This window comes from Aspergillus pseudonomiae (genome assembly GCF_009193645.1).
Source record: "Aspergillus pseudonomiae strain CBS 119388 unplaced genomic scaffold BDV37scaffold_145, whole genome shotgun sequence".
In the NCBI taxonomy this organism is placed as follows: Eukaryota; Fungi; Ascomycota; class Eurotiomycetes; order Eurotiales; family Aspergillaceae; genus Aspergillus; species Aspergillus pseudonomiae.
Genome location: NW_022476137.1, coordinates 16008 through 30240, shown reverse-complemented (window position 1 = coordinate 30240; position 14233 = coordinate 16008). Strand labels below are relative to the sequence as shown.

The 14233-nt window shown below is 48.2% G+C and overlaps 2 protein-coding genes across 2 annotated transcripts; one reads left to right on the top strand and one right to left on the bottom strand.

Annotated features, from left to right (window-relative positions):
• Nucleotides 1–892: 892 nt before the first annotated feature.
• On the bottom strand, nucleotides 893–3302 carry BDV37DRAFT_289192 (catalase-like domain-containing protein; the record flags this gene model as incomplete). Its single annotated transcript, XM_032088407.1, has 5 exons — nucleotides 893–1999; nucleotides 2064–2228; nucleotides 2279–2383; nucleotides 2469–2692; nucleotides 2744–3302. The coding sequence occupies 5 exons, from the start codon at nucleotides 3300–3302 to the stop codon at nucleotides 893–895; spliced, it is 2160 nt and encodes a 719-aa protein (XP_031935019.1).
• A 4859-nt stretch (nucleotides 3303–8161) lies between these two features.
• On the top strand, nucleotides 8162–9857 carry BDV37DRAFT_49827 (fungal specific transcription factor domain-containing protein). The gene is made up of 2 exons (XM_032090772.1): nucleotides 8162–9651; nucleotides 9726–9857. The coding sequence occupies exons 1-2, from the start codon at nucleotides 8307–8309 to the stop codon at nucleotides 9737–9739; spliced, it is 1359 nt and encodes a 452-aa protein (XP_031935018.1). The 5' UTR covers nucleotides 8162–8306; the 3' UTR covers nucleotides 9740–9857.
• Nucleotides 9858–14233: the final 4376 nt, after the last annotated feature.

The window sequence follows — 14233 nt, the reverse complement described above, 5'->3', positions numbered from 1 at the left end:
CCGAGCCCGAATACCTGGAACTTGCAAGCCCAGACTGAGGCGGAGTCGGCTATGGCTCGACAGTCGAAGGAAAGTTCGGTACTCGCGAGAAGCTTATATGAGATGTTTTTAACTTGCAGAAACCCCTTCCATTTCTGCGTGGGTAGAACGGCTTTTGTCCCTTTTGGACTACAAGTAATGTCCAATGTGTGCTTATCTTATGTTTGACTTTGTCATCATCTTGCGTCCGAACTGCAGGCCCCATGCGAGAGCGTGCTACGGTGGTGAGATACGTAGCTGTGGTGGAGTTAGCCCCTGATGATTCTGGTAGGATCGTCGGTGACTGTGATCTATATTGGAAGATTGGCTTGGATCATGTAGAACCCGACATGTCGGTGCTTCGTGGTAATCACCATTGCAGTCAATATGACTGACAGAAGCTGATGTGCTGGTCCGCATGTTGGAAGAGTCGGGTGGCTACTGGCCGGTGGCTCCATATCGGATGATAGAGATCGAATTCGCCTGCTAGGATAAGATTTGTTTGTAGTTTTATCCGACCGTTTAAATGTTCCTGAGCTCGGGCCCAGAATATAGCCTCTGTGGATCTCTCGACCCAGAGACCATTACGGACATCACAGGGGCTACAATGCTACAGGTGTATTCGATTATGAAACGATCTCGTGGGTGGACATGCAAAAAATGCCGACAAGGTCGGCTCCAATGTCGGCTGTTCCGGAAGGACAAACTGGCTGATTGGTTGACAACATCTCCATAATGGTGGTGGAATGTACTTTGACAGTGTCACTACCTAGGAGACTGCTGCTTATTTGCTTACAACCGATGCCTATGCGTGAGGGTACCAAAGGATAAAGAACAGTACACACGAGGGAACAGCTTTGGACCACATTGCTCTTTACGATGTTTCAGAGGGGCTCAACGATCCAGCGCAAACCGGTCCAGGAACTTGAACGTTTTCAGCCCCGTCCCTGATGCCGTCAACGAAATTGCTCGTTACCGACTCAGCCATATACACGCCGTCGCGCGATGGCGAGATGTCCAGGTTGCGGAGAGCCGAACTGCCGCTGCCTAGCGCATCCACGGGCTTGCCAAAGCGGAAACTGTCGACGAGAATCTGCAGCGGACGACCGGCTGGGAAGAGCGTCGCGGCGGACATGGCTAGCAGGCTGGTGAACGAGTTCGGGGCAAACAGACGCTCCACACCGGGAGCGACGACGACGGCATCGAACTGGATGGCGTCCGAGGTGGAGTAGGTTTGATTGACGCCTTTCACGAAGCGCTCAGCGACGGTGATAATGTCGACGTTTTCGGCGGCTCGCTGGGAGGTGAGACCTGACCCGACGGACAGCGAGTCCGGCACGTCGATGGAGGCGAGCACGGCGACCTTGAGGCCGTCCAGGCGCTGCAACTTGTGCCCGAAGGCACCAAGGTTGATGCTCTGGTTGTTATGGTAGAAGGTTGGGTCGGGGCCAGGCTCGGCGATGCCCACGGCGAGGGCGACACGGCGAGCCAGGTCGTTGTCGACACGATTCAGCTGCATAATCACGTTACTGCGGACAATCTCGCTCTTGACGTTGGCATTCTCGAAGCGCATGGCGTCGATCAGGAACTGCTTCTCGGCCGGCACGAGCGAGTTGTAGAAGAGGCGTGGCTGCGACCAGACGTCCTGGAATGTCGGGCTAACGGCGCGGATAGGAGCACCGCTAGGGTTGCGATGGGGCGCGGTGAAGAAGCCCTTGCCCACAGTCTGGTTGGCCTGCTTGGGAGAGTCGTTGTTGAGTGTGTTGGGAGTGTAGGCGTAAGGGTTTAACTGGATGTACATCTGGCCGGCCTCGTCGCGGTTGTTGTTGTGGATAGGTACGCGCGGCTGGTTGATGGGCAGCTGCTCGAAGTTAGGGCCGTTGTGCCTGTTCAGCTGGGTGTCAAGGTACGAGAAAAGACGGCCCTGAAGGAGAGGATCCTCGGTGAAGTCGATCTCGCGCACGGCGTGGCCGGGTTGGAACTGTCAGTGTAGGATACAAATTAGCAGACGAAGTCAAGGAAAAAAGTGGAAAGCCAACGCATACCATCACTTGTTCGGTCTCGGCAATGTAGTTGCGAGGGTTGCGGTTGAGCGTCATCTTGCCAAGGGGAGTAACGGGTACCAGCTCCTCAGGGACGATCGTGGTAGGGTCGAAGAGATCAAAGCCAAAGCGCAGCTGATCCTCCTCTTCCATGATTTGGACACCGAGCTGGTTCGTCAGTATCGAGTGGAGGGGGTGGAGGATAAAGTACGACATACCTCCCACTCAGGGAACCGTCCAGCCTCGATCGAATCGTACAAATCTTCCCGCATGTAGTCGGCGTTCTTGCCCGACACCTGCTGGGCCTCCCAAACCATACTGGCCTTGCCGATCAGCGTCTTCCAGTGGAACTTGACCAGCTTGGAGGAGCCATCGTCCGTCACCAGGCGGAACGTATGGACGCCGTACCCGTCGATGTGACGGAATGACCGCGGAATGCCATGGCCGGCCATGGCCCAGAAGAGCGTGTGCATCGTGCTGGGTTGACGGCTGAAAAAGTCCCACGCGGTAGTCGTGAGCAGTGGCGGCCTGGGGGATTTCATTGTCGCCTCGGGGCTTGACAGCGTGAATCAGATCGGGGAAGAGAATGGCATCATGGATGAAGAAAACGGGGATGTTGTTGCCGACAATATCTGGAAGGTGAGCGTGGTGCTATCATATCGAAACAGGGACCAGAAACATACCGAAGTTACCCTCATCAGTATAGAAACGGATCGCAAAGCCGTGAACATCACGCGCCAGATCCGAGCTACCGCGCCTACCAGCGACGGTGGAGAAACGTACAAACACCAGGGTTTCCTTATCCTTGACCGATAAGAAGGAAACAGCAGTGATGTTGGAGAAGTCGCCGTAGGAGGTGAAGACCCCGTGGGCACCAGTACCACGGGCATGTACAGCACGTTCCGGAACCTCTAAGGACCAACTCAGACCCAGTCTCAGCAGGATTATTCGTTGGAAGGGAAATACCCGTTCATGATCGAACCGCTGGATCTTCTGACGGAAGATGAAGTCCTCCAGCAGGGTCGGACCGCGCTCACCCACGGAAAGACTGTTTTGGTCCTCAATCTGGCCACCGACATCAGTGGTCAAGAAGGCACCACTGTCGTCCAGGTAGTAACGGGACATAAATTCCTCCGTGGCACCAGTGGTATGGTCATTATCGCGAGCATTCAATTCGCCCGTCATGTAAGGACAGGCCGCACTGGCAATGCCAATGAGGCCGATCAATAACACGGCGCGCATTATGACTGTATCAAATAGACAGGATCATAATAAGAAAGAAAGGGGGAGAAAAGAAAAGCAAGCAACGAAAGGAAGGCAAAATATCAGTGAGGGAGATGCACACCAGAGAGCAAACTTAAGAGATTGCACCAGATACTTGAATCGACCACAGCAAGGCAAGTAAAATTCATAGTCACCTTGCCTAACTTAGAGAGAAACATTTACTTATAATCCTAATGCAGATGGAAAAATACGCGGTTTAATTACTGGACTACCCAGACCAACAAAAAGTGCCACTGAGAAGGTTTCTTTTCCGCCTTAATTTCGTTGGCCCACCTCCCGCCTCCTCTCTGTCTACGCTGGTTATTCAATAAATCAATTCTATATGGTCAACGTGATGCGGTGGGCCTGTCTTCTGGTCCTTAGTGGAATTGTCTATCACTGCTTGCACGAGGCCATCACCACGCCATCACCACGCGGCCAGAGATTATATCATCCAGCAGTATCCATGGAATATCCATTCTTGGCAGGAAATGTCCAATTTTCGAAAGTCAAGGCGAAATCGTGTTTGGGGCTGTTATCGTATCAGGGTCATCACTAATCCGCGTATGCCGATGGGCTGTGCGGCGTCCAACCCGGCGTGCTTGGTAATAACTATCAGCGTGAAGCAGCAGCCGGCCCACAGCATCACAGTATTCGCAGAGTGGACCAGCAGCCTACGACTATTCATGGGATTAATGTTTAGTACTAGCGCCCCACTGGCTTCATCTTGGCAGAACAGGGAACAAGCAACTCTCCACGAAAACCGCTTCCAGCAGATTAGTGTCTGGTGACTGCTCTAGCCAATCACGATTGAATCCGGAGATGCACTTGGGGTTGAAAGTTGCACTCTCTGCCGGCGGCTCTCGCATAAAATCTGGAATCCCCGTAGCAGGATGATCCTGGGAATATAACACAGGGCATAAAACTTCTTAACCGGGAGTTATGCGTTCGGATGAACTAATTGTTAGCACTTGGATTGGGAATTACTCGCTGAGCGGAGAATCCTCAGAAATTCGATGGACCAGCCACCAGATTCTGACGCCACATTGACGTAGTGTGGACAACCATAACGCCACATTGATAAGCTTCAGCCCTGAATACGAGAGCTAATTTTAATCGCGGATACAACATTAGTCAAAAACCAATCTATCAATTAACTCCGTGCGTCCACGTTGGAATGCTCAGAAGTTACTCGGTTTCTGGTGGCTCACTAGATACGACAAATGAGGTTATTGGTCCCTTGGGACGCCTAGAGTGGGGGGCTTCTCGGCATGCCGAGAATAGATGTTCATATCTGCGGATCATCCGAAAAATTAGGAGTGTAGAGAGACCAGCCAGATCTTGGCGAGCGGTTGTGTCTGTTCCGACACTTGCACCAGCCGTTTCTTTGCCATATTGACGAGGAGCTGATCCGAATTTCTCAGCAACTTAGTTCGGACCTCTTGATTAAGATCTACATGGAGAGAATTCTGCGGATTGCAACTGGAATGGATCGTATGGATGTTAAAAAGACGGCATTTCAAATGACGGTAGGGGAGAGGTCATCTAGGAGCTGGTCGTTCAGCATTGACTAGTAGTGACGTGCCTCACGACTTTCATTTCTGCAACTGTGTTATCAAGTCGGGTGTGGACTTGCGCTTTCTTTCTGGGAAACAATGTAGACCATGTCCCAGCCAGCATGGCAACTAAGGCAATCTATCACAGCCAGCATCTCGTACTGTGAGTCCACCCGTTAGAACATCACGGTTGAAATCTGTACCTTACAGAAATATCGCCCTTGGCTTCCGTAGACTAACAGGACGGTCGCCATGTGCCAGTCAAACCCAGCCTCCCATGACAATTATGACGATCATCAAGCCAAGTTAGCTTCACCAGATACCGGATGCAATTAGCAAGAGGTAAGAGCTAGCTCGAGTGAATTTTTTTTGGGCGGGGTTTTCAATAATCAGGTCTAGAATGTCGATTGCCTCTCGGTCATAGCGCGTTATTAAGAACGTGCTCTTGATATTGGAGCAGAATATTAGCTGCTCCCTGATAACGCCCGTTCAAGGAAAATAATATTGAGAAACCGGGCAAGGATAGATGGGGCACGTAAACACGAGGGCTAGAAAACTTACAGTGTGTTTCGGTCCCTAGTCTACGAAGGCTCTACGCCAGTCCACATGTTGCTCTTGACATTGTGGAAGGCAAACAAGCTTGGAAGCACCTAATAACACACATTTGGTGGCTTTCACAACCATTGCTAGTTCCACGTATGGAGGAAGCCAATGTCTCGCGCAACATTACGGACGGGACCAGAATTAGACTTAAAAGTGGAGTAGTGTCACTGTCGAAATGTAAGATCTAATATAGTAAATGCATGCTATAAATTGACCCTCCCTCACCCCTGGAGATCAGGCCGGGATGGTAGCTGGCCACGCTTCAATCATTTCTGATTACCTTTTGTTCTTTCCATTTCCTTACCGAGCCAACATGAGTCCAATATTGGGGGAGACTGTAGTTCAGGGTAGGTTGTATGTATAAGTATATTACAAGTGGCACTTAGGTATTCCTGTGACTAGGTAGAATACATACCGGGGGAGAAGTACGGTTGTATACTAGCTTGGACGTTTTGTATGAGATTTTCGTCTATTACCGTCTTATTTCCTGGAATGGGTTAAGATCGAATACCTCAACTACTGCTAATCTAAAATTCGTCGCTACCGTATTGCTCTACCTTGAACTTTAAAAGTAGCATCACGATATGTCTCCAGGGCCTATGTATTGACAAAGCTCGTTCGGTGTTTTGTTACCGTCGTGGTTATAGAGCCTTATGAACTTTTCGTAGTAGGTAAAACGCGAGATGACAGCATCGCGAGAATTAGGGCCGCACTAAGCCACAGAACATGGCTGAAACTCCAATACTTCTCACTAGTAGTTCCCACTCCAATCCAGATTTTCAATCGACCCTCCCCAATTAACGCTGCTGGTCGGAAAGGGACCTATCAACTTCCCAAAGAGGGGGCATCTTTTCCCCTCACCAACCACCCGCGTCTAAATCGTCATTTAAAAATTGTTAACCTCGCTGAGTGACGTTAGTTCACCCTATCACTGAACCATGATAATTTTATTAACAACTGGCCCTTTCTGTTCTTGATATAAATTTCAATGAACGTTTAATTCCTGCATCTTGGCTCACATGGTTAGCCGACAGATGGGCCATCCGGTGGACTGGATTACGAGGGGTGTCCCCGTGTTTGCCGACCTTCCCTTGGTAGCCTTCCTCCGTCTCTTGAACAAGAGATATAATACGTGGAGGGAAGGGAAAGAGAAGAGAAGAAAAAGAAACGGAAAGAAGAGAATAGACAAAAAGAAATCATTATCTTTTTCTCCAACACAAGTGTGTGCCTGTGCCCCATGCTGATGGGGACTTCAGGTCTTGTCTGAGCTCTAGCCTACTGGATCGACATCGATTTCGCGTCTTCCGCCTTGCTCCAGTTGTCTCCGCAATCCTCCTACCCTTCTCCTCACCGTTCGGCCTTTTCATTATCTATTACTTAGAGTACTCGAGCCCCTTCCCTATCTATCCCACTTATTCCCGTCTGAGGCGGCTAACCCTTATCTGTTCACCTCTCATCTGGATCCTGGGTTGAAGGCCACAATCTCCCGTGAACTCCCTGGGAAGAAGCTCTCCTCTCATTGTTCTCGCCTCTTTTGTTTTGTACAATTCAGACTTTCTTTGCCTTGGCATCCTCCTTGACCTTCTATACCGATCTTCCATCCCGACAGGTCTCATGTCATCGCTTCTCCTTTGCGTGGGCATGGAAGACATTAAAATTCCCTCACCACCCGCCATCTTAGACCCTCAGCCGGCCATTTCCCCTACTAGTGAACTTTCTAGGCCTCTCAGATCTTCCACCACTAAGAAATCGGTATCAGGACAGACTGAAACAAATCCTTCCATTTCTGGAAGGCCTAAGCAATCAAAAAGCCGTCACGGTACGGTAGCGCTAGTTCTTTGAATCATTCAAGAAGAGATGGATCGGACGAGGGGGGAAAATTATAATAAAGAGGGAAGGTGGGGAGAGAGAAAAGAAAAGAGAAGAAAAATAAACAGAGGTCTATAAACACGCAATGCGCTGACGTTCTCCACTCTTTCACCATTCAGGTTGCATCACTTGTAAGGTGAAGCGGTTAAAATGCGACGAGTCAAAGCCAACCTGCTTACAGTGTAAGAATCGAAATGTGGAATGTGGAGGATACAAAAAGGACTTCAAGTGGCGCCCCTTCGAGGAAACTAACGTTGCGGGGAGGGTACCGACGGCGAAACTCAAAAAAGGTGCGCATCGCTTAGTCTGATGAGAATCACGAAGTAACTAATGAGGTGGTCCTATAGCCACCTCGTCTCCTCCTATCAGAAAAGCAAACCTAAGTATTTCAACTTCTTCTCCCACAAAGCACCCAGAAGCACAAGTAAAGGATCAAACGGCTGTTTCGCAGTCTGTCCCATCGGATACCAGTGATTTCGCCCAATCCCTTGTCCCTCAGTTAAGCGATCCCCCAAGTCAGTCGAACAAGCGTCGCGTTGCGCAGAAGAATCTCTCGTTCTGCGCAGACAGCCTGCTGGACAACACAGACTTGGGGCATATTGACGAGGACGTCTTTGTGCCACCTTTAGAAGAGATTGCGCCGCCAGATGAGTCTCCATGGCCATCGGATATCTCACTTCCCACCGCTGAGTTTGATACAAGCCCTGGGGAAATCACCCTCGCGATCCTGGGGAAAGAGACTGTCCACAAGTCCGACGATTTTAGCTTCGCTGCCCTGCTAGAAGGCGATACTGAAGATATAGAAGCGACCGTTCGACAGCCCGACCCAAGTGTGAGCCCAAGCCTGTTCCAGTTTTTGGGAACCAGTGTGTCTCCACGGTCAGGAAATACAGACATCAGCCTTGGTCTATTCAAAGAGCCTACCATATCTGCTGGCAGTCCTGAAAGGTTGATTATGCACTTCGACAGATACACCTGCGGAATATTATCTGTGAAAGATGGGGCCCATGAGAACCCGTGGCGAACATTGATATGGCCACTGGCTAAGGACACACCAGCCTTATACCACGCAATATTTTCTCTGTCTGCGTTTCATTGCAGTAAGAAAAATCCTTCCTTGAAGGTTTACGGGATGGAGCACATGCACCGGAGCATCGCTTGTATGGTGCAGGACATCCAAAATATGAGAGCGGATGCCGCTTTGGCCACAAGCCTAGCCCTTGCATTTGCTGACACTTGGGACCGGGACACTCGTTCATGTATCCAACACCTACGAGGAGCCAAAGCGTTAGTATCACAAGTGGCGGGGCCTGGATTGCAAGCTGGTTTGTGCGCAGCCGATTTGGACAGGATTCGATTCCTTTACAACACTTGGCTGTATATGGATGTCATTGCACGCTTAACATCCCTGGAGGAATCCGGGGATCAAAAGATTGATCTGTCCATCCTCCAGCTTCCCAAAAAGGCGGTGCATGAGATTGACCCTCTTATGGGCTGCGCCACCACACTCTTTCCGCTCATAGATCGAGTTGCCCAGTTAATCCAACGAGTGCGGAAGACTAATTCCAACTCGATATCCCTTGTCTCGGAGGCTATTGAGCTGAAAAGGCGTGTTGAGCAATGGGAACCCCATGACTGGTTCGAACCACCTGAAGACCCAACTTCGGAAGTGCAACACAGTATACAGATTGCACATGCATATCGCTGGGCAACTATTCTGTATCTTCATCAAGCTGTCCCGGAGATGCCTTTTGAGCCGGCGTCAGAGCTCGCCAAGCGAGTGTTACTGTTGCTGGCCACCGTTCCACCGAGCTCCCGTACAACAATAATTCAAATGTTTCCTCTCTTGGCCGCCGGGTGTGAAACTGATCAGGAGGAAGACAGGCAATGGGTGCTAAGTCGATGGAAATCTATCCAGACTCGTCTCATGCTGGGTTCAAGTGATCGCTGCATAGACGTGGTCCATGAAGTTTGGATGCGTCGAGACCAGTTCGAGGCCGAAAAGCAGCGGCGACAGTTCCGATGGGCGGGTCGTTCCAATTCCCTTAATGATCGGGAACCGGTTGAAAGAGATGGATTACCCTACGGAAACGTGGCACCCGGGAATATAAGTAATGCCTTCATGTTTGCTAAGGAGTCATACGGAAGACCAGCAGCTGAAGACCGGGTGATATCCTCCAGAGGAACTGGGAACCCACGGCGGAGCTCTGCGGTTTCTCCCCTGGAAAACATCGAATTTGAAAAGACCGTTAGAGGGAAATTACATTGGGTCAGTGTTATGCAAGAATGGGACTGGGAAGGTAAGATTTCATTATTTCATCTATCTTCCCCTCTGTTTGAGAAGAGACTGACAACTTAATCATCATATGTATAGTATTTCTTGGGTGAAGCAATCCCGAAAGAGCGAAACATGGCCTCAATCTTCATCATGCTATTATGAACGATCCTACGTCGTAACACGGCTACCCCCGAGGTTCTCATGTTTTTTAGTACCTTGGGGGCGTTCCACGCGTGGCTGTGAATGCCCTGTTTCATGATGTTCCGGCGAGCATCTCGATTGCTCGTCGACCCGGTCAATATATTACTTTGGTGGCGCAGTAGACCAGGATCCGTAACACAAATCTATGGTATTAATGGCTGCATTAAATTGTAAGCCGAGACGGCCACCAGTTGGCGGTGCGAGGGCTGGAGAAAACAAATCCATGGATCTCGAGCCAGCTCAACCTTTTGAGTCGGACCGATCTCTACTTAGTGACCTTTATTGCCAGATCTATGCCCCACGCTCACGGTCTACTACTTCTAAGCGTTTGTTCCTTCTCCCAGTCAGTCTACATACCCAGTCCCTAAATTCCGACTTGGCCTCCAGTCTTATACCATTGATCTGCTCTGGATTGAACACCCTTTCTAGCTCGATTTCGCGGGACTAATTTTCCCAATGGCCTGGGATCCACACATCTACCAGCTCGTTGTATTTTCTATCTCATATTGACGTATGCCAGCCATACCCAGGACTGGTCAGCTATGAAGGAGATGGAAGTTACTACTTGTCGATAATTAACCGCGTGAGCGACCGTGGTCGAAGCGCTCCCAAAAAAATAGACAGTAGCCTGAGGCGCCAGGTTATTGGGCCGCAAGTTGTTTCAACAGTCCATGAGTGGATCTTTGGCTGAGGAGAGAATTCATTGGTGGGAGGTTGACTTTCGTCGCCACTGAGCCAGATATGCTTTGTAGGAATTTAGCGTATGAGTCATAGAGAGGGGCAAGGGCTGCATTTACTTCGCTGCGCCGTGTGGATATGTATTCACGTCAAATAGCCAGACATTGAAGCAAGTAATAGGCCCAAGACTTTGAATTCTATATTTTAACAAGGTGGAGAAGGACGGCAGAAATACTGCGGGGTTTATTGAACTCTGCCCATGTTGGTAGCGATTGAAATAAAATGGTTCGTTGTTGTTTTACTCTGAAAATGAGTGTAAATATTATTATTCCGCCACTGTCTGTACCTTTACATCATTAAAAAAAGAAAGATTATATACAGCATTGATCTTTCATATGCCAAACGATCGCCAAGTGATTGTGAACACAGACCTCTACATGCCAAGATCCACAGACGAAGTATGCATTACCAACCTTCTATAAGAAGGCAGTGTTGCATCAGAATAGGACTGCCGTTGAAGGGCTGACATAAAAGCATTTCCCAATCTTTGCCTTTGCCAATTATGAAAACTAAATCTACGCTAGACGTCATGACAATAATTCTCCGTGATCCAAAAGGCATTAATACTACAGAGACTCGCCCTGGAAGCTTGGCAAAACTTGATGTGCCTTGGGTATCGGCCTAAACCTATGGGCTATGGTACGCTAAGTCATGTGGAACACCATAATATACAATGGAAAATGAAGCCCTTTTTTCGTAGCTATTGTCTGATAAGACATGAAGGCAAAATAATCAAAGCATAGGATATTTTGAGCCTTGTGGTACACCACAATAGAATAAATTCGTTCCGTGCCCTGTCCGGAGCCATTAATTGTTCCAAATATATAGTTACTTGCGGTAATTTTAGGCACGCGGTGTTCAAGACCATCTGGCAGGCCATGTTTTTCCGTCGCGAACCACATTTTTACGACTCATGTATGCCTTGCGACATTTTCGGCCTTGTGGGAAACTGCTCCCCGTGAAGCGCTATGTTCAACATAATAAGCACCCCACGATGATTCTTGGCATGCGGATGGCTAGTCAATGCAGAGAGCCACACTTCTACGTTGCCATGAACACCCTGGGGGCGGTGGGGATGTATGGAGCTTTTAGCCCTTTGGAAATCACAATTCTGAGGAACCTTTTAACCCCCTATGGTTAATTTCGGCGCATGGAGATATAGGCCGTATGGAAAACCACATTTTTACATCTTCGCGAACACCCTATGGGCATTTCAAGCCCATGGACCATTCAACCCTATACAGAGCCACTCTTCGATAGACTTGTAAGTGCCCGTGTGAAAATAATATCCGCAGGAATGTTTTGACCTTGTGGAACGCCACGATTCCTATTGTTAAATAATGTTGCAGAGGTTCAAGAGGTAAGAAGTTGTCAACATTTTTCATGTTGTAATCTTACTTTACCTGTCCACTCTCAACGTTCTGAAGCCCAAGAATATGGTCAACGGTGTCGTCTATTTGTTCGGTCAGCCATGTAACGTCATCCATCGTTCCTTTCAATTTCTAGTTGAATCTTTTCATGCGCCTAGCGCCGTAGAGAACGCTCTGGACGCCATGTTTAGTGGCACTTGTTGAACGAAGAGTTGTCACAAGAAGAATGATAATTGTGGTAGATGTCTTCAAGTAGGGTATGCTCTGAGGATTGAATTACCTGGATTGGCTCTGTATAGTGTGTTGCAGGCCATTGTTCAGCAGGGAGTAATTGCACGATCGTAGTTCATTGCTGCGACCTTCACCAGACTAATGAGATGCTAGAATCTTTGGTTGTCGACTCGACGCCCCAATTCGTATACGCCATGTAACCAAGCAAGCGTTCTCTGATTCCTCTAACTAACTAGCTATCTGACCTCAATAAATAATAACTGTTTGGTAGGTCTGACAAAAATAAGGGATAATGAAAGTGAAACAAAAGTACGAACTCTATAGCCACTAGCGCTGTAATTAATACGTCTCCAGAATGCGAATTTGCATTCTAGATACCGAATGCGGGTTAGCGGTATCATTCAAGGTTTGACAATCAGCCACGTCACCCATCTTTTAAGTTAGCAAGCACCAGTGAAAACCGCCATCCAATCCTCGATATTTTGAGTATGTTCCACAAAAACTAGACTTGCTTTTTATTTATGAATTCGTAAAATAGTTGTCAACTTTTAGGGCAGTACCTACTGCCTAGTGTGATTGACCACATTGTATTCAGCTACGTCCTCAGCGTTATCTAGTTTGACCACCAGGACAGTTACTTGACATGACTAGTAATGATCACGAGAATTACCTCCGAGCAATGGCGTGGACAGAAACCGTCACCAGATCAATTCGATCATCAAGAAGGGTGGATGAAATCAGGGGCCAGAAAAACATGCTATGGACACTCTACAGCAGTAAAAGAGTCCCATCTCCCAAAGTCAAGCTATTTTTACTTTGGTTCCCAGTTGTTTTCAGTCCTTCCAGGAGTTTCTTCTCCAAATCAGCAAAGAGATCGACCGTTACGATATACATCGAAAACGCCTAGAAACTCAAAACAGGATCATGAATGATTAGCTAGACCAGCTTCAAAGGACGAAATCTCTGCCAGAAATATGTTGCAAGGAATAATAGACTCTTTGGTGGTATCGGATCTGAAAATATTGAAATAAAATAGGACAGTCTAAAGTTCATTGTGGCAACATATTATTTTTCTGCCAAATCTTTTATGCCAAAACCTACTATACTTCCCATCTTGTAAGGGAACCATTATCCAATGGAACAGTGGCTGCTTATCATCGAATAATAACATCTCCGGGATACCCTCGGATTAAACCCGGCATTACGGTTCATTCTCGGAGCAGAGACTCGGAGCCGAAGTTGGCCCAGTTTCAGCAAACACAGTTCCTATCATTATGAAGGTTGCGTAATGATAACCAGGAGAACAAGACCATATATCCAAAGACGCTTCTCCGATCACCTTTGGCGAGACCATAATATGTTAAGTTCATTATTGAATATCTCGTGTGGAATTCTTCTGCCGATATGCTGCTATTTAGATATTGACGATGCATTGCACCTAGCACGATAAATAGACGTTTGCAGGAAACTTTTGACCAACAGAACCACCTCCTGGTGGTGTTTCGATCTGTAATGGTAAGTAGAGCCTTATGCTTTCTAGATCCTGATTATTTTGTTCCATTAGCTATAAGGGCAATGCTGCTCATCACCGCTACGGTATCAAGCTCTAGCCTGTTTTGAACACCCCTCAACTACCCTTTCCTGAATATATCGCATTCAATGGAAGGCTATCTTTATCAAAGCGTCCTACATACACCGATATTTCGAACCTCCATGCCTCGAACGGTGATCATTTACCAGAAACGAGGTTTGGTCGATCGTCTGCCGATGGCAGGGCCTTCGTCTCCTCTACGACCTTTACCGCAATTCCTCCATTCGTTCAATGTATTCCCACTCAGTCTTCTTTCACTGGCTAAGTCGCGAATGCTACGAGGAAGATTATGCTTTAGCATATGTCGAGCCTCTCCTAGAATCGATCAGAACACCACATTAAGGGCACTGTGCCTGGACGCGGTGCTGTATTTTCTAGCCTTCAAAGTCGAAGCTATACACGTTTCTACCAAGCTTTAATAGCACCTTTGTTTGCCGTAGAGACACTATGTCTTGCCCGACTATCACTGTATA